This window comes from Hippoglossus hippoglossus, chromosome 8, assembly GCF_009819705.1.
Source record: "Hippoglossus hippoglossus isolate fHipHip1 chromosome 8, fHipHip1.pri, whole genome shotgun sequence".
Classification (NCBI taxonomy): domain Eukaryota; kingdom Metazoa; phylum Chordata; class Actinopteri; order Pleuronectiformes; family Pleuronectidae; genus Hippoglossus; species Hippoglossus hippoglossus.
Window position 1 is genome coordinate 7,316,242 of NC_047158.1, and position 20,659 is coordinate 7,336,900.

General features: G+C 40.4%; 1 protein-coding gene and 1 long non-coding RNA gene across 2 annotated transcripts; one reads left to right on the forward strand and one right to left on the reverse strand.

Moving 5' to 3' along the window:
• Positions 1 to 270: 270 nt before the first annotated feature.
• Positions 271 to 5,069, forward strand: LOC117766701. The gene is made up of 3 exons (XR_004614734.1): positions 271 to 756; positions 2,808 to 2,813; positions 5,060 to 5,069. It is a non-coding gene; the product is annotated as an uncharacterized LOC117766701 (long non-coding RNA).
• Positions 5,070 to 9,021: 3,952 nt separating this feature from the next.
• On the reverse strand, positions 9,022 to 20,209 carry galr2b (galanin receptor 2b). The gene is made up of 3 exons (XM_034593969.1): positions 20,007 to 20,209; positions 16,054 to 16,436; positions 9,022 to 10,059 (listed from the first exon to the last, which is right to left on the reverse strand). Exons 2-3 carry the CDS (start codon positions 16,425 to 16,427, stop codon positions 9,297 to 9,299), a joined length of 1,137 nt encoding a protein of 378 aa, XP_034449860.1. The 5' UTR covers positions 16,428 to 16,436; positions 20,007 to 20,209; the 3' UTR covers positions 9,022 to 9,296.
• Between the last annotated feature and the right edge of the window lie 450 nt (positions 20,210 to 20,659).

Sequence of the window (20,659 nt, forward strand, 5' to 3'; positions counted from 1 at the left end):
TGAGGCTCTAGTGTTTATTTGTGGACTTAAGAAAGTTTTTTAAGAAAGTTTTACCTTCAACTTCTACTGATCATTGCAAATCTGTGGCTTAAAGGTTTCTAAGAACATGTGCAAGATCAGTGGGTGAAAAATCCTTAACTGAGAAAAGAAAGTTTCTCTGGATACAAAAACCAAGCTGTGATACCTGTATATGGGTCGGGGCGAGTTCTGAGTCACTGAGAGACTTTTCTCTTTGTATTTTTAGGTAAAAAAAATAACAGTGCATTAACATTTCAAGACTGATTTTAATGTCAATTACAAAATTTGCCCAGTGGGGCCCAAACCTCTGCATACAACTGTTAAAACAATCAGGAAATTAAAAACCCTGTTAACTAAATGTCATTTGGTAAATTATTTATTATTTTTAGGTAATACCTCAGTCAGTTCATCAAGCTAAATTGTATTTGGCTTGATGTCTGCAGGGATTCTCTACCGGTCGTACAACTTCGCTGACTAGTCCTGATTGTGGATGAGAAATTTGACCTTAATTTTGATATCATTATTCTGATTATGCCTGTTGTTGAATTACAATTCATCGGATACATTCATCTGAAGATGCTAATGTGTTATTATTATTTCCAGTTAGACATCAAACATTTAAATTAATTTACATCAATGAAAAAGTGTCACATCCAGCATCAGAAGTTGATGAAACAGAAGAGCAGCTTTTCCACCTGTACACTGTTGTGCAGAGAACGTCCTTGGCCCGAGGTCACGGTGTTCGAATAAGAATGCCTGTGAATGCCGTCACTGTCGTATGAAAAGTCGATATTTGTGTGCAATGAAGAACACAAAACATTGCTTTTACACACAAACCTCTGCAGTCCCCAAGTCTCACCACCTCAAACCTTCAATCACAGCTTCTCGTCGGCTGAGAAAGGGCTGCACTGACAACTGATTTCTAATCTGTAGCCTTCTCTTGTTTATCACAGCTCCATCTTGTGCCTGACAGGAATGAATCGTTAAGTGCAAACTTCTGATCTACTTCTGATAGATCACGTTACACCAAAGAGAAACAAAGCAGATGTTAGGAGAAGTTCTGAATTACCCTTATTACACTTATTGCTAGAATTACTTCTTAGCAAACTATTATTGCATTTATTTTTTATTTTTTGCAAGATGTGTACGACTTTGACATTTTTGGTGCATCGTGACATGAACGTGAACATGTGGATGACTCGTGCTCACAGGACACGAAGATCTAGTTATTATTACAACGTCCCAGACAATTATTCTCTGATTGGAAATGTGACATTTTTTTTGCACTGTAATAGCAAACAAAAAGAAACGGCACAGAGTTACTGGGAAAAGGTACATGACAATACGATTCAAGGTCATGCTGTATTTTTCATTCTGTATTCCATCATTTTGCTGAAGTCCATAGTGAGGAATGTATTATAATAAGAGCCTTTTTTTTTGTTTCTATGGAATAATAGGCAGAATGAGATGAGCGAACCCTCAATCCAGAGTGCTGTACTGTATGTGTTGTTGCATAGAAACCCAGTGTGGGGAATATCATGACTTTACGTTTGTTTGAGATGCAGTATTTTGAATTTCTAACTTAAATCATAACTTTAATATATTTAGTGCATTTGCCTCCGGTCGGCCTTTGTACCAGATCCAGTGAAATCCTCTTTGTTGTTTTTTTATTTTATTTTGAAATGTAGTGACAAATCTGTTGTGAATCTTACTGTGAAAGCCCCAAAAGCAAACTTCCCTTATTTGAGATCAATGACATGTATATAAACATCAGAGTGCCTTTATTAATATGCTAATGATGTCTGCAGTTTGACTTTCAGACACGTGGGGGATATAAATGCCAGGGACTAGCTTTATTATTGTTATCATTATTATTTTTTTATTTTACTTTATTTTTTTGTTTGGGCTTTTCTTTTCTTATTATTATATTTGCAATCCTGCTCAACTGTCACTATTCCACACGTCTTCTATGTAAATATGTACAACGTGAATCGTCATCAACCAGCAGCCCAGTTAGCACAATCAGTACCCTGGACCTGTTTCTGTTCACTAACTAGCATGGTCACCGTTGGTACCTGGACAATAAATACATGCAGTAAACCAGCGCTGGAGTTCTGTCGTGTTCCTTTAGTGCTTCCGAACACGGGTTCAACGACCTGTGGTGGTGTTGGTGTGCAAAGCCAGCTCGCCAAGAACCTTTAGAATGTGATGACTTATTTTGTCAGATAAGGTAAGTTAAGAAAATCCTTTGTTTCTTCAACTATGAGGAAATTTAGCATGTTACAGCAGCAAAAAGAGATTTTGACATATGCACTCAGTAAAAGTAATAAATACGTAAGAATAAGATATAAACAAGAGGACCTATAGAAAGTGATATGTTAAAATTAACAGAATATACATTGTACTCATATTAGTATTCATAAAATTGTTTTAGTTTAATACTTACCAAGACATGTAAAATACAATTTTAAAATAAAATTTCCCCCAAATGTGTTAAAATGTTTTTTTTTTTATCGTAATTTATTTTTATTTAATAAAATAAATAAATAAATATTTGTATTTACCTAAATCATTATTTTTATCTGATAACATCTGTTTTTAATTTAATAATTTACCCTGATATGATATTTTTAACTTAAAAATCTATTTTAGTTTGATATGTTTTTAAATTCAGAGTTTACCTGTAACACTTTAATCATTTAAAGGTTAAACCCTGACATGTTGAAATTATCTTTTTAATCTGATATAATTATTTAAATTGAATACTTAGACATGTTAAAATCACACAGTGACATGTTTTGTTTTGAGGCTGATAACTGCAGTGTGGTGCTGCAGACTGAAGGTGGCACTCTAAGTTGCCTGGTAATATTAGATCATATTATTATAAGTGTATCTCACATTGATCCTCAGCTCATCGGATGATGAACAAGAAAAGCTGAGCTGTGCATTTGTGTGTTGACTCAACATAAATACACATATGAATGGATTTTCTCTGGACTTAAAAGAAAACAGAATAACCTGCATTGATCCATTATAGGATGAGAGGAAGTGAGCATCGTAAATCCTGCTCTCTCCTCCTCTGGCTGTTTCCATATTGATTGAGAACAAATGATGATTGTCACTTTCCTGCAGATGTTTCTATTGTGCTGCTTTAAACCTCGACTCACACGAGCGAATTAACACTTCATACTTGGGTGAGTTGGAGCGAACGAGGCTGTGCACTGCTGCTGTGCTGTTGTCCTGTGTGCTCCCTTGTGTTCACGTCAGTCAAACTCTCAGCCAGAGCCTCGCTGTGACTAATGACTTATCACTCAACAGCAGTGTCTCTGTGTGGAATAAACAGCTTTTCTTTCAACAAACAACATGAATAAGACAGTTTCTCGCGCTTCATTAAAGTGCTGGCGCCATGTGCAGAGGCCACAGATGTGCAGCAGCGTTGTCAGTGTTGTCCACCTCTCAGATGCGCGTCATGAACCCACGCTGCTGCCTGTGGCTTCTGTGTGTTGCTAAGGTCTCTGTGCAGCGTGCTGACCTGCCTGCAGGCACCACTCACCTCACCCACTCCTGTGAGTCACAGGGAGTTTGTAACATTATCGATCCACGAGGCAACAGCTGGGTTGTAAGAGAAATGTTTGTCTGCAGTGAAATAACCAGGTTTATCCAACGACCTCCACAGAAATGGAATGGAAGATGATCTCATACGGTCAGTTAGCTGCAAACCTGTTGAGTCACCATTGAGTCACCATCATCATCGTGGTCGTCCTCATCGTCCTCATCATCATCATCATTATCATCATCATCATCATCATCAACATCACCACCATTATCATCATCATCATTATCATCATCATCACCGATGTCCTCATCGTTGCCGCCGTTGTCGTCCTCATCATCATCGTCTTAATCGTTAACATCATCATCTTCATCATCGTTATTTTCATCATCATCATCATCGTCATCACCATCATCATCATCCTCCCCATAATCATCATCATCATCGTCATCATCATCGTCATCATCGTCATGTTCTGCTGCTGCAGGTGCAGTATATATAAAAAAACTATGTAATCATACAAATGATTAAAATGAACTACTAGTGAAGTTCAGATACATGCAGAATGATTCTGGCACTTTGTGTGGTGTCTGGGTTTGTGGGGCTCGTTTTCAATGTTTGCTGAAAGAGAAATGATTCAACCTCAGACCCACTGGCCTTGGCTCATTTTCTGTAAGGAACATAAGAAAGAACATATTTTCAATGACTACCCACTGTTCACCCCGCCTACACATTTCTATCACAAAAGGGTTGTCTGGGTCCACTGACTTTCTGCATCTTCTTTTCCCGCACAAGGTTGCAAAATTGTTACATTTCAAGCCCCACACCTCTCTTCCCCCACCTTCCCACACGTTTCACCCTCCGTCTTGCGGGAACCATTCTATGTTGTCTCACAGCGGGGCGGGGATACAACAAATAAATAGCTTTACCCGGCTCCTAAACACAATCGATCAAGATGGCGAAAAGATTCTCAGCTCAGACGGCCTCGGGAATGATTTTTGAAGAGAGAGAAGCTTTGGAAGATGATGAAGAGGATGAAGAGGAAGAGTTTTCAGAATACGAGGATCACATTTCTGTGAATTCAGAGTGAGCTTGAGGAAGAGGAAGAGATTGACAGCCAGCCAGCTGCAAGGACCAGGCTGTCAGCAGCCAGCAAGTGGAGAAATATGGATTGTCAAAATAATGGTGAAATTGAATTGTCTTTTTGCCCGATGAATGAGCCACTGCTCATGTTTGCCAACGTGATAAGAATTCAACCGGGGGAAACACAGATGGTGATTAGTCATGAGCAAGACATGACAAGTCTTCTTTTGAACAGTTTATCCTGTGTGTGTGTGGACCCAAGATGGACAGGAGCACACAGTATACATGCACCAAGTGTATAAAACACATAGGCAACACACACATAGTAAAACTCTGCTCCTCATGTGTAGTATAGGCTGACATGTATGTTCAATGGGTCTGATGTGATGTGCAGACGGACACGAGTGTGTGCAAATTCGAATTAAGTTCAAAATAAAACCCATCGAGAGTGATGTCAAAACTTTGTTTCATATTTGTTTTTTCCGGCCACATCTTGATTGTAATTGATTTTTCTTTTATATTGTATTTTATCACAAAAACGAATACCACTTATATTCATAAATGTGATCTAACAGCGGTAAATGAAAAATATTAACCGTATATGCTCTCTGTATTGCTTGCAACTCAGATACAAATAAATATATGTTGAGTATTCTTTACGTAAATTGTTATGGCTGTATTGATTTAAAAACCCAATGAAGCAGTGGGTCCACCAAACCTGCAAACACTGGCTGACTATGTAAGCTTTGTGCTAATACAGTGTCATTAAAAGAAATTGAGGCAGAAACTGAAAATGTCAGGTATCAATTCACACTGAGCGAAGTAGGTGCGTCATCAATCACAGGCTTTCCAGACAGGTATGTGGACAAGAGAGAGGCGGTTTTGTTTTATAATCTAGAATCTAACTTTGTTAATTTCTGAAATCTATATCAATATGTATAATTTAAATCTTTTTAAAAGGTGTTATCGTTTGGAAAATTGTTTGTGTTCCACATTTTGGAAAGGTATTATATCGCAGATCAGTATCCAGTGTAGCCTCAAGAAAGACAAAACACACTTAAAATACAGTATAATGGTTTATTCTACTATTTTTTTTAGATTTAAAAAAAATCGGTATCTTTTTATCCTCGACCAAATCAGACTCTGTCAAACAATCTAATGCTTGTGAAGATGAGACATGTTTTAAAGGCTGTTTTCCTTGTAGGGATTTTACTGCCTCTGACACGGATGAAAACACAAGTCAAGAGTGTCATGAGTTTGTTTATCCTCTTGAAAAACTGATCTTAGATTTAACTGTGTTAGTGATATGCTGCTTTATAACCTGCTCCCTGCAGCGTGATCTCAGTAAAGATTTATTATTACAATTAAAGAAACTGCTGAACATATTTTTAAAAACCACTCAGCCTTTGAAATGTGAAGCTCCCTAAATGTTTTTGCACTAGTCGACCACGACGTCACACTGTTCTAACGCCACCACTGGCTGTTTTATATCCTCCAACCCTGCAGTTCGCTGCTGTAACTGCATCTTCAGCCGTCCTCGACGACAGCGTTTGCTTCCTCCGATGTTTCTCCAGTTGCTTTTATTTTAGGTTATTGCTTTCCTCAGTCTCTCATCCCTGCTGCTCAATACAATTACTCTTCAGTCACATCCGGGAGAGGATTCAGCCAAAAAAAACAACTAAACTACGTGTTTTTATTTCCCCTCCTGCTGTTTAGTTGTTTTTCTAATCAGTCCCAAAGAGCTCGATTCGGTCTCACAACTCAAACCCTTCCCTCTCCCCATCGATCCCTTCATCACGTATCTGAGCTGCGATACGTTTGTTTCTGTACAACATCCACGTCACTGCAGAACATAAAGGAAGAGCCACCCAACCATCTCTAGTCAGAGCAGGTAGAAGTTACATAAGTGTTCTCATAATCCAGTTTCTAACAGTAGTTTTTTATCCTGCAAAGCTGATGAAACTCTGCTGCTGCCTTCAGGGCCTTGAGCCGTCTCTAAGTTTAATTTCACCATGGTTACTGGAGAGCACCAACCCTGTCAAGCTTATCACATGATTCATTAACACACACTCTATCCACACTTTGTTAACGCACACAGTGTCAGTTAAAGTATAAGATGTGTGTTTCTGTACAAACCTCAGCAGCAGAACATTGACTCTGATAATGCAGATGTTGTTCTGGTCAAAGGTTCAGTTTTGACTAACAGCCAGTGCCCAGATGGCCAAAAGACGCCATTATCACAGAAGAATAATTATTATATGGTATATGAAATTGCCAGGTGACACTTATGTTCATTGTAAAGTTTATTTTGGTAATGTTTGTTAATTAATATTCCATATCGGAAAGAATGTATATGTTCATGATAAATGTATTATATCTGTTATCATATCTATTTATCTATTATATCTAGGTATAAGTTTATTACTCAGGAAATTAATTTTGTTAATTTGTTTATATTTTATTTTGAATTTATTTAGAAGCTCATTCTATTGTGATTCTTATGTTGAGATATACAGTATTTTGCCAGTAGATTTGTTTCTTTCTGCCAGAAAGTTCAGTTGAAGTGAAGCCGTGTTGTACTGGACATACTTCTGCATAAATATGCAGAAGTATGTTTGCATTGAGATAGACAGATAGATATATCAGAAGTCAATGGCTTATATATATGCATGTGCCCAGTGTTCAAGTGTTACATTTATGTAAATTGGGAATTGAATAAAACCTTCACTAAAAAATTCACAGCAAAAAATATTTTATTTGGTAATTGAAGTGCATATTACATTGTGTTCCAAATAATTACTTTATGAATATCTATTTGAATATATGTATATATTTAAATCTAAAGGCTATAACATGTGAAAACTTTACATGGTGAAACAGAACAAACAGAGACATGTTATGTACACGGTCGATACAATACAAGGGCACAGTAAACACATGGAGGTAAATCAGTCTGAGCAAAATGAGAAAATTGCGTCCGACACAATCGGAACAAAATGAGACGAAGAGAAGATGTTTTTATTTTCTTTTTACAGCTCTGAGGTAGGACACAAGCATATACAGCGAGAGAGAGATACCGCGGGTGTGCCGTCGTCTGGAGAGAGAGAGAGAGAGAGAGAGTGTAAACAATGTCTTTTCACAGCTTTTAAATACATTAAATACACACGTTTTAAAATACACAACTCTTAAATGCACCAGTGAACTCATTGATAGACATGTTCATTTAAATATATAATAATTTACTCTGAAGAGAAACATGCCATGAATGCAGTCATTGCCAAATGCAAGTAAAGCAAGGAAATCCTTCAGTTCTCAAGTTGGGTCTGAAAAAGATTCAAGTCTTCCACCAATAACTTTTAATTTATATTATTTATCAAATATATAAACTTTTCTTTTAAAATCTTTTACCAATTTCATCACTTTTGACACTTGATTCTTTACACCAGTAAACCATGTATCAATAACAAATTCAGACATTTTATATATGCTAGAATATATTTAAAATTTAACCTAATATGATGTTTGCAAACAAGATATAAGTTAAAACATACATTATTCAAAGATACCAGTAATATCTTGACAAGGCCGAGCAGCACCTGCATGCACGATGCGAAACAGAAACACTTAAGAAACTCCTGCTCCACCTAAAGAGAACAAATATACAACTTTAGTCACAGAGAAGGTTCAAGTCATGTAGAAAAAAAAAAAAATACTTAAAGAGATGTTGAAATTTCAGTTGCAGCAGATCATGAAGGTGAACATGTTCAAAGTGTGGAGGTGACTGTCCTGCACCGGATGGACCCCTCATCAGCCGAGGTGAAGCTTTGATTTCCTTCTTGCTTCTTGACTTAATGTGCATGAACAGTGACTCTAAACCTGCATCACACCCTCGCCAGTGTCAAACCAACAGCAAATGGTGCTGATGGGATGGATTTCCCTGCACAGTTACCAACCTCTCACTGTGTGAAGCTGAAAAACATTATAACACTATGAGATACATTTTGTGTTGCTCTGAACAAGAGCCGTTAAGGTGTCGATTCTCAGATACCCACAAGTTTTTAAATAAATACCAAAGTGCAAATCATGGTTAAGGCAAATGGTTGACGGATGAAACACTGAGAAACTTTCACTCCTAGTAAAAACACATGGACTGTAGAGAAAGCCTCCCTAAAGTTAAGCCAAATCATATAGATGGCCCCCTGGTGGCTGGCTTCAGTATACAGTAGATCGTAAACCCCGCCACGTCCATGTTAGCAGATGGGACATGTACCAAACTAAAAAGTCGAAAGTAGAAGTCAAATACATTTTCCAGAAAAATGGTTTCTGTCATTTTAAGTATCACAAGATCTAATGTTTCTGTTCTGTTTGGTTTTAATTATTTGATGCTTATGTACAGACTCGTCCATCTTTATTTCTAGTCTAGGGTAAAAGCTTTCTGTCTGATCTGTTCATGGTATTAAAGTAAAAAAATATGTGTGAAACTGTGTGTTTGTGCGTGAATCCTTTGATTATCTCTTCCCCTGTTTGCCACCAATTAGAATATTGTAAATTTTACACATTTCTCTTCAAATATTAGCTACAATGTTTTTTGTTCTACAAAAGGCAATCTGTGCTGAGCCTGTAAGCGAAGCGGAATCACTCGTCAAGTCTGCCGCTGAAAGGGCAAATTCAGTGTCACCGTGGCCTCCCTTGGCTCCGCGATCGGCCTGTTTATCATCTCACATTCATTCTGTCGTATGTTCTCCTCGTTCATCTGCGACACCTCCGTGGAGCCCGCCTCGAACCCGGGTACGGTGTTGGCCACGTGCACCACGTGGACCTTATTCCTCCCGTTTTTGCTGAGGATGCAGCTGAACACTTTCTTGAAGCCCTTGCGAAAGTGCTTGGACACCAGAGCGTACACGATGGGGTTGACGCAGGAGTTGGCGTAGGCCATGCAGTGAGAGAGGAGCCTGAAGGCGTACGTGGTCTGATTGAAGGGGAAGTCCCCGTAGAGGTAGCACAGGATCACCACGTGGTACGGCAGCCAGCATATGCAGAAGAGCACGGTGACGATGATGATCATTTTGGTGACTTTGCGTTTGGCCCTCTTGGACTCCGACATGCCGTCCAGAGGGTCGACGGCCGTCCACAGGTACTTGATGGTCCGGGTGTACGAGAGGCTCACGATGAGCACGGGGATGACGTAGCCGACCAGGAAGGTGCACGTGTCCAGCACCTTACGGTTCTGCTCCTCCCAGCCCGGGATGCACACGGTACTGTTGGCGAAGTCAATCAGGTCGTAGTAGCTGAGGTACGGACCCGCAAAGACCAGCGAGAGACCCCAGATGATCACCATGGCAACCACCGCGTTACAAGGGGTTCGTAGTTCTCTGGAGCGGAGTGGGTAGCGAATGGCCAGATACCTATAATGGGAAAAAAATAAAACAAAGGTGAGATCCACCACATTAGTTCTGGTAAATAGCTTATATGCTGAGCCAGTGCTGTGCTGTTTGCTAACTTTAGGCTAAGAGGGTGTAATTATTCTAATTCCAAGATTAAAGCTTTAAATTAAAGTCTAAATAAATATTTGACATGTGATTTTGAATAAAATACAGCATATAACAATTTAGCCCATTAGCTAGTGATAGTGCAGAATTCCGCTTCAATTAAGGTTTCCATCAACTGCAATTCCTGACTTTGTGGCATCAGCTGTGAAACTTTATATAAAGTGGGAAATAAAAAGACATTGTGTTTTAGGGAGGACATATTTGTTTGATGTCTTTTTTTATGTTTTATTTTTTGGCTTCAGTCTTCATATTGACTTTTCTGTGAATTTACAAGACAAGCCAGTGCAGTCTCAATCTCCTGAGGACATCTTTTGGAGTCCAGGGGGCGCTCCTGAGGACCGCTGCTGGGGCAGCAGCATCTCAACAGCGAACAGGAAGAGATTTACAGACCAGCTCGGTCTTATGATGATGATATCGACCCAGCGGAGGAGGTGGGAGGGAGGAGAGTGAGAGCTAAGATATCAACTCTGATGGGAAACCAGTCCCGCTCCCTGCTGGACACCATCGCAGACTGATTGACCTGAAGATTGTGAAGAAGAGGTTTCTCAGGTCGCTCCTTCCTGCTGCTGCCAGACTTTACAACCAGTTCCTCTCCCAGTCGACCCCAAGCACCACAATACTGATAGACAACTGCACTGATATCTCATTTAAACTGTGCAATTCTTCCACTGATATATTATTGTCTGTGCAATCGCAATATCTCTCCAAGTGCCCTCCTTTGTCCCGTTTATATTGTGATAATTATTTTTATGTTTCCCTATGTTTATATTGTACCATGCAGTACAACGGCCATATTGAAGAAAAAAATTTAGATTTTGAGAATAATGTCGTACACAAGTCACTGGGAGTCGACTACTACCAGACGTTTCTGCCACAAAAAAAGGCAATTTTCACAATCTTTTCAGAGTCCTGATACTTATGGTGATGAGGTGCTGAAACTTACTAATGTACGAAAAATATAATTTAAAGAGATGCTCCACATTCCTTGTTTTAATACAGACGACAGACTGATCTTCTGATAGTTTCCCTCCAACGTGACATGGAGCCCAAATTATGACTTTAGCGTCATCATATTAGGAGTTTATACCTTTTAATAATACAGCTTTGTTCTTGTAATATTACAACTTCTTCTCTTAATATTTCAACATTATTTTGTAAAATAACAAAAAAAGTTCACGATATAATGAGTTTTTTCTTCTTCTTTGCACTTCAAATTACAACTATATTTGTTCTCATAATATTAAAACTTTTTTTCTCTAAATATTACAACTGTCTTCTAATATTCCGACTTCTTTCCCTTCAAATCTCTCCCTTTAAGTGACCCTAATATACTTAAATACACTTTTAAACTTATGATACCGTCCCTATCCCCATAGATTGTCCTATTGGCTACATGCTAACAGAATTCTTGCCTGTTAATTGACTAAACTAAACTAACTAAAACAATTTTCATGGTGTCTGTCTATTTAATTTGAGATTCATTCAAAACTAAATAATAAAACTTAGTCTAAATGTTGAAAGCGAAAAATCCAGTTTAAATCATCCCTACAAATCCAGCACACTTTTCCTATTGTGGTTTAAAGATGAAAACCGGGTCGTTTTCTTGATTTAAAGGTTCACCTTGCATATTGGATACATCACACATAGTGAGCATTTAATGAACGTAAAATAAATAGATTTTGGCTTCATCAGCAGTTTGACTGTATGAAAGGAAACGGCACTAAAGGACGCTACCTCCTCCACACTCATTGTAACAAGCAGCGCATGCAGCTCACACCGGAGCCTGTGTTGAATCATAATCATTCATGCTGCAGCAGTTGGTGGGCTTTATTGAATGAAAACCACCTTTGGGAAATATGTCAAACAGAGATACACAGAGGGGGGCTTTTTTCAGGCATTTCAATAGGATCGGCCCTTGCATGCAATGCTTGGTAAAACCGTGACAATAGCATCGAACATGACTGTGCCGCCGTGCGCTTTGCTTTTGATGTCGCAAAGCAGGTGTGGGATAAAGGTGCAAATCCCAGCACACACAGCACGCTCTCATGAGACCTGATGTTTTTTCATGGCCCCATTCTGTCTGCTTTTCACATCTACACCTGCTGATTTGTTCAGCTTTCCACATTCACAGCTTTCAACACTGATGCTTTACCCGCCAATGCGCTCACATGGTCAGGGGGTATTTGTTCCGAGTTCCATTAAACCTCTGAACTCGGAAAATACCGACCCCCGAGTCGGATGTTGCAACTGGAACGCCCCCTCAAGTCGGAATTTTCACTCCGAAGGTCGGGGGTACCTCACCACCCCCAACTTTGAAATCAAAGATGGCCGCTCCGTGTATCAACAGTAGCGAAAGCTGTAGTTTACTGTTTATTGGCACTTCTGTCATTAAATTTGTCGTACACATAGCACTGTCCAATTACCATCTGTGGACTTGTTACTATGGTGATAGTATGTGTGAAATGCTGCGTAATGCGCTATTATGAACTGGTTTTGCCAACAATGGCCAGCTGGCTAATGTAAACATATCAGCAAATCATATCAACTCAGGTTGTGACATAATCCTGAGGGCTGAGCTCCGAAGGTGAAATGGAACGCGGCATTAAGCTGCTGCAAATCCATGTCCTCCCTGCATATCACCACTTCAGCTGGAAAATCTCCACAAGCAGAGCAAATGTTCTCTCCGATCAGTGACTGCTCAGTGAAATGGGACCAGAGACTTTGCGTTTGAGATAAAAGGCAAAGGGAGAAAAAGAAGAGACGAAGCAGATACTTTGAACCCACTCGTCACACGTGGCAGCTCAGCGGGCTTCGGGGAACTGCAAGCACTCAGACATCGCTCCGTACGCTTGACTGGACTTTGCAGATTTACACGAAAAACATGAGTTAATGGACAATCTGTTTCATTTTCTTTTTTTTTTTATCATCCAGCTTTTTAATTATGTTTCGCTGAATCGGAAACCAATTAGTCTGTAGAAAAGCAGACTGGGACATGTGTTGAATGAAAGGAGATATTTTTCTTAGTAGTTTTCCCCAAACGTCTCTATATATATTGTAACTGCAGTCTCAACACAAAACCCACTTTCTTTGTTTTTAGGCATTGATTAATTCTGCATAGTTTCTGTCTTGTGTGTTTTTGTGCTGCTACACATTAGTTACATGCACTCACTGGTTTTATATGGAGTCATTTTCAAAGTGGAGAGCTCTGTAACATAAAATCACTGCTTCAGGGTAGCACACGCAACATATTATTTGTGTGGGTGTGTGGGTGTGTGGGTGTGTGCATGTGTGTGTGTGTCTGTTAGGGGTTGATTAAGGGGTTGATTAAGGGGTTGATTAAGGTAATTAAGATTAAGGTTGATTAAGGTTGATTAAGGGAGAGGGTCATTTTTCAGAAAAGAGAGAAAGTCGATGTAGTAGTGTGTCCCTAGGGTGACCTGTGACTTTGTGACTGTGTGTGTGTGTGTGTGTGTGTGTGTGTGTGTGTGTGTGTGTGTGTGTGTGTGTGCGCGCTCTTGTACAGCTATCTTTGTGAGGACCAGTATGAGTCCACAACCTACCGAGTGAGGACATTTTGGTCGGTCCTCACTTTGTGACCCCACCTTTAATGGACAGTTTGGGGGTTAAGACTTGGTTTAAGGGTTAGGTTTAGGTTAGGTTAAGGGTCATGGTTAGGGTTAGAGTTAGGCATTTAGTTTGGATGCTTAGGGTTAGGGTAAGGGGCTAGGGAATGCATTATGCCAATGAGTGTCCTCACTAAGACAGCTGTACAAACCCGTGTGTGTGTTTCAGTTTGCTATAGGGGTAGACTAAGTTTAAGATTAGGGTTAGAGAGAGGTTAAGTCTCCAGGAAATGAATGTAAGTCAACGTAAAGTCCCCACGGTGACCTGTGTCCTGTGACAGTGTGTGTGTGTGGGTATGTGTGTGTGTGTGTATGGGAACTTGTCTTCCTTATGGGGACAAAAAGAATATGATAAATCATAAACCTTTAGGTATTTTAATGTGAGGACATGTTTGAAGGTTTAGTTTGAGCAAGTAGTAACTATGGTGTAAGCCTCCAGGAAATCAATGAAACGCCCCTCTGTGCCCTTGTTAAAATATATATTGAAGTCTTCAGTGTAAACACAGCCAGAGTGAGCAGAGGGCGTCTGCTGCAGAGGGCAGCTGCACAGCGACTCTGTCCATATTGACCGAGCTGATAATGTTGCCCAACAAATATAATGACGGCTTAGGGCTCACAGGATATCATTCAGCAGAGGAATAATGCATGATTCTTTCATAAGATATTCAATAACGGATTCAGCATCTCCGTGAGGTCTTTTAATAATTCTATTAAAAGTGCCTCCCTGAGCTACTACTGTCCTTGATGTTCCCAGAGTTTTTCGTTTAATCTTCGGATGAGAATAATACATGCAACTCTGATAAATTACACTATCAAAGAAATCAAAGTGAACAAAGTGGGGACGAACAAAACGTTCCTCATCAAACCTCACTTAAAACCACTGGATTGTGCAGAAATGCGTCGCTGTTTGCATTGGATGACCGAGCTGAGAACAGGTCAATAAAAGCGGATTCTTATTCCTGTGAGAATATTTGCTGCTCTGCTTTCAGGTCCAACGTTCGGCTCTTGGAGGCACGTAGTAGAATAGAATGGAAAAGCTTTTATTGAGATTGTATAAGAAAGCAGTACAATGAGAGGGTCCCACTAAGTGACTTGATCAATTGCTAATTGTGAGCAACACAAATTATTAAAGTGTATTGAGTGTTTACACACACCTTTCAGAACTCCTCTCTCAGATCTGTATTTGTGCCTTTTAGTGATAATCACCCCTCAGCATCTTAATTCATTTCTGAATAAACCTGGACGACAGATGCATTAAGATTTTTTTAAGATGTCAGAGATGAGACAATATTTTGTGCAAAGTAAGTCCATGTATCAGAGGTTGAAATAAATACAAATAAAAACATTGTGAGTGTGAAGAGGAGACAAAGACGAAAGCAGTAGAGCTGATGACTACAGCTTTTATTCTGAAGGAATTAATTAAAGCGCATTTAGTGATCCATTCCCATGAATATTAATTCAGGGTTAAGAATTAATTAATTTAAGGGAAGGAATTCATATATTGATTGATCAAAACAGACAATCATGCAATGATTTCATCATCTCCGTGAGTGACTTTGAGACCAGATGTTTCCTCCTCACATTGATCCCTATGTGCATGGTAACAAATGCAAAGAGATAATTCAATAATCCAAATAATATTTATTATTATTACTAATCGTAATCAAAGTCTCTTATTGAGCAAAAACACACCGAGGTTCCACCTTCTCAAATGTGAATGCCTGGAGATATTATGTCCCTGGGTATCCATCCATCCATTCATCCATTCATCCATTCATCCATCCATCCATCCATTCATCCATCCATCCATCCATTCATCCATTCATCCATTCATCCATTCATCCATTCATCCATCCCTGAAATAACAGAAATAATTATAATGTGTCATAATTGGCTGCAGCCCTGGTTGTATTAACCTTGCACCAGGGAGCAGAGGGCCTTATGGGAAATTTGGCCCTAATAAAAAAAAGCAGCACGATCAATAAAGGCCATTATCTCCACTGCTCTCTCATTTACATGTTGGACTTGAGTATGCATGGTAATTGGTGTGCATTGTCTGTTTAAAACAAACATAATCAACACTGCCTATTATGTCCATTGCTCATGTATGCATGATGATTTGCTCAAGGCTCATTTTTAATCTGTATTTAAGATTGGTCAAAATGCCTTCTAGGGGGAGTTGACAAATTACCACATTTTTCGCTGTGGTTGTTATTGGGTCACAAACCTGTCAACGGAGACGGCGGCGAGCGTGAAGCTGCTGGCGTACATGGTGAGGTTGATGAAGAAGTGCACCACCTTGCACATGAAGGAGCCGAACACCCACCCCTCCAGGGAGTAGATGGTGGCTTGGAAAGGGACGCAGAAGATGATGAAGAAGAAGTCGGCCACGCTCAGGTTGAGTATGAAGAGGTTGGTCGTGTTGTATCCGACCTGGCCGCTCCGCAGCAGCACGGCCAGCACCAGGCTGTTGCCGACGGTGCCCAGCAGGAAGATGAGGGAGAAGACCACCGACACGATCACGCTGGTGGGGTTCAGCTGGTAGGTCTCGGACGCGTTCGCCTGCCCCCCCGGCCTGCTGAAATCCTCAAAATCAGACATTTTGCAAGTCTGAAACGGGAGAAGAGAGAGGGCACGCGTGTCAAGGAGAATTTAAATCACTATCCTGGAGCTTTAAGATGTTGTCAGGGTGGAAACCTAAAATCAGGGTGCATGGTTTGTATCGACAGGATGACGAGGGAAGGGACGTTTATTGACAAACTTTTCAAATTAGGCAAAAAAGTTGACAATGGTTCACGTGCCACAAGATTTCTAATTCCCAGTTGAGTCATATCACACATAGTAAGTAGAATGTCCCTCAGTACAGTGCATACCTCTGCCCAACAGTCCCCTTATGAAACCAGAATTAAATTCAACAGATCCAGATTTTTATTTGGATCTGCACCAAATTGCCCAAACTCATAAATATCAGTCCCATACATATGTCTAAATATGTTTTCATCTAGATCCATGAATCATTCTCTGAGAAATCAAGGAAAGTAAAATGCTTCATCTCACGATGTAAAAGAAAGTAAAAAAAAATCCTAAATCCACACCCTGATCTAGATCTGCACCAGAATTTCATGGAAACACACAAACATAACCTCCTTGGCCGTGGTGTTAAGACAAGAATGAGAAGCTGTGGTTAATTTGCTGGTGAATATCTTTCATGTTTAAAAACAAGTAAAGTTGCATTGCGGGAGATCCATGTGTCAAATTGAATTTATACAATGGGAATGTTGCTGCTATATTCATATTTGGCTGAAAGGGAAAGAGAGTCACATTTGAAGTGAAGATTTAAAGCACTACAGCCATTTGTTGGCTCTAAATATAAACCCTGATCATTTTCGTGTAAGTGGGCCGAGCCCACTTAACCCTTCCAGCAGCTACTCGACCTGAAACCCAAGAAATTGTGTTTTGCCCCGAGAGCCATCTAAGAGCCGTCATCTTTTCACAATCCCCGAGCAGAAGCCCATCTCTGCCGTCGGACCTCTGCTTTCACTCAAGGACATTAGATGAGTGCCTATACGGTGAGCTTGGTCCGACCGATTACCATGTTTGTATTACAGCTTCTGACACATCCCAGTTTTACTGACTAATGTTTCCAATGACATCAGTGTGCGGCTCAGAGGCTTTTTCGGGGATCTGTCGAACCGTCATTTCGCTGAATGGTGAGTGGTGCAAAATTGGGGCTTGAAAGTAAAGAGCTGCTCTTGATGGTGATGGCGATAGATAACACACACACACACACATACAGTAGATATACACACACACACACACACACACACACATGGCAATGTGTCCAAACACTTGATTAAATCCCATCTAATCCATTAGAGTTCAATCCTGGATCAATCTGTGGCAAAGTGGTCCAATCATGTGTCTGTGGTTCTTTTCCTTGTCGTGACTTGATGGTATTGTCAGGGCGTTGGTTGGTTTCCAGGAAATTTAACCATGTCATCATTTAGGAAACCATTTAGTAAGATAACAAAGTAGAACGGTAAAACACACACCTTCTCCAAGGCCCAACAGTCTCTAATTCAATTCATCTGCAACAAATTTCACACACTCGCCAGTTCCCTAAATGTGCCTCGAGATCCATGAATTATTCCCTTAGAAATAAAAAACAATGTTAAGGAAAGGGATAAAGAAATTCTGCTGACTTGTGGAAATCCGTTCGCGCAATCTTGCTTGCAAACCAACAAACCAACCAACAAAAACAAAATGGACAAGGGTGGAAACATAACCTCTTTGGGCGGAATGAAAACGTTCTGAATCAGATTTGGAAATTAAGAATAAAAAACACCAAGCTTGAGGTCCTGAGTTTTGTCGAGAGCAGGCTCCTCCACAGTGATGTCGAACTTATTGCCCTCCAGACGCTTTGGTGTAGAGGAGATAATGAGCAGCTGCAGTGTATTTGGTTCAAGTGTGTTTTAATCAGCTCTTCACGCCTATTTCCGAAGAAAAACAGTAAAGAAATGTTTCTGCTCTCTATAGACTTCAAAGCGGCACTTTTATCCGTCAACAACTGACTCCTCCATATGGTGTCACCTTAAAGAAGCGGACTGCTTTTAGAAACGACACGTTGTTGTCTGCTTTTAGTGTCGAAACTAAATCTATGAAGGCATTTTCACCCGTCCCTGTAAGAGTTATTGTTTCGATCTCCAACAGAGATGTTGTGTTGTGGTTGCAATTTCCAGTCATGAAGTGGTTGGACAAAAGAAACCATTCAACTTTCTGATAATGCCGAGCATCACTACGTCAACCACAATTTTCTGAAAGGAAAAAAAAGCTACAAATCTGAAAGAATCAAGGTTTTAATGCTTATTATTCCACCTAAATGAACAATATTTTTTATTTTACATAAAAGCCACGCTGTATGATTACTCAATGCCTCCTTTCAATGACAGTACAAACATGATTGCTTGTAAAATTCATGAATTTGAAGCAGCGAGAAGCTCAGGCTGCAACAAAGCCACTTGTAAATGAATGGATGCGATTTTTACTTTGACATCTGTCCCCACAGAAATGAAGAATAAATCAATCACAGAGATGCTTGTCCTTAAAAGAAAAAAGAGAATCACAGGGTGTGCAGATGCTTTAGAGGATAAATACGGATTTATTGTTACATCATTCCCCAGATCTCAGCAATGATCCATCTCTAAATGAATTATTTAAACATTATTAAACTTTCAACGTCCTCCGAGTATTCACTCTGCTGCCAGCCTCTGCATAATCAGAATCTTGACTGAGGGCAAAAATGCAAAGGGCGACAGAGAATGAAAGACGCTCTAAAGTGAGGATCAGAGAAGAGGGACTATCGGAGGCAGAGTTAAAGCTGGTTGCTGCTGCAGAGGAATTTCCCTTGCTGCTTTGTTCCCATGCCTGATTTCAGCAGCAGCGTCTGATTGTCCTCCTCAATGCCGACCGGGGATAAATATCAGGACTGAGCAATCTCTGACTGCAGTGGGATATGGAGGCTGGGAGATTCCAGCCTGTGCAGAACATGTGTCGGGGGTCTCGGCGGGGATCAGAGTAAACAGGGAACGACACGGAGGAGCTTTATTAGCTGGTCACGAAGTGTGGGATCTGACAGGTTGAGGGATTTTCTTCAGACTTTGGCTGGAGTAGCCGGTTTGGATGTGAGCGGATAATTGGAATATTTTTTTTTTTGGGGGGAAACAGAAGAAATGAGAGGAAACAACAGTGCCAGAGATGAAGAGGAGGAGGAGGATGAGGGGGAGGAGGAGGATGAGGGCGGGACATCTGTGAGAAAACGTCTTCATTTTTGACAGGAGAGGCTTCGGCATTAAAACTGATGAGCGGCAGCCACAGATAAAAGGCGACACACTGCATCACCACATTCATACATCAGAATCCATAAGCAACACAGCTACAGTAAAATACAGGATAACTTATTTTGGAGATTTCCCTGGATGCATATGAAAAACTTTCCACATCAGACAAACAGCAATGATATGTCTGCATCCTGTAAATGATAAAAAAGAACAAAGGAAAAAAGCAACAATGTGCAGCATAAATCTGAATTGCAAATGTTCCAGATGGCCTCAGATGTTCTCTATCCTGCAGGAGCAGCTGGATGAGGATCAGCATGCAGATCAGGCACGGTGAGAAACCTACCGGGCCGGTGACGATGGGTGGACGGCATCCACAACGCTCTGCTCGGATCAGGAACGACACTCCCAGTGTGTTAAGACGCACATACTCCCACACTGAAGCCTCAGAGAACACTGTACGCTGTCTGCCTCCGTTGCTAGTATCTGACTCTCGCTCATCCTCCTCCACCCCTCTCCCTCCTATTGAGGACTCCTCCTCCTCCTCCTCCTCCTCCTCCTGCAAATTCACTTTAATTCTCACACTTCACTGCAGGAAAAAAAAAAAAGGCTTGCACAGTGCAGGTATGGAGGGAAGCTGCTGCAATCTATTCACAGTCAGCTGCCTAATCAGGGGGTTCACTGACAAATAACCTTTGAGCAGCATAGATTTTTTACAAAGAGAATGCACACGCACTCAAATCAGATGGTCCACACAAGAGGCTGTGCATGCATGAATCTTTAATATGGCCTGTTGAGTAACCAGTGAAGCCATCGCCTGCAAACTCAATTTGGCAAATTCAATTCAGGATGCCCTGCCGGCACAGGGAAAAAAACAATATTGTAATATTGCCTGTGTGCATATTGTTAGAGCGTTAATTAGAAGGCAATGTTAGTGTCAGGTTTTATAAATGTAAAGGAGGCAGGTGACATCACCGTGGATCCCAGCTCAGTCACAGG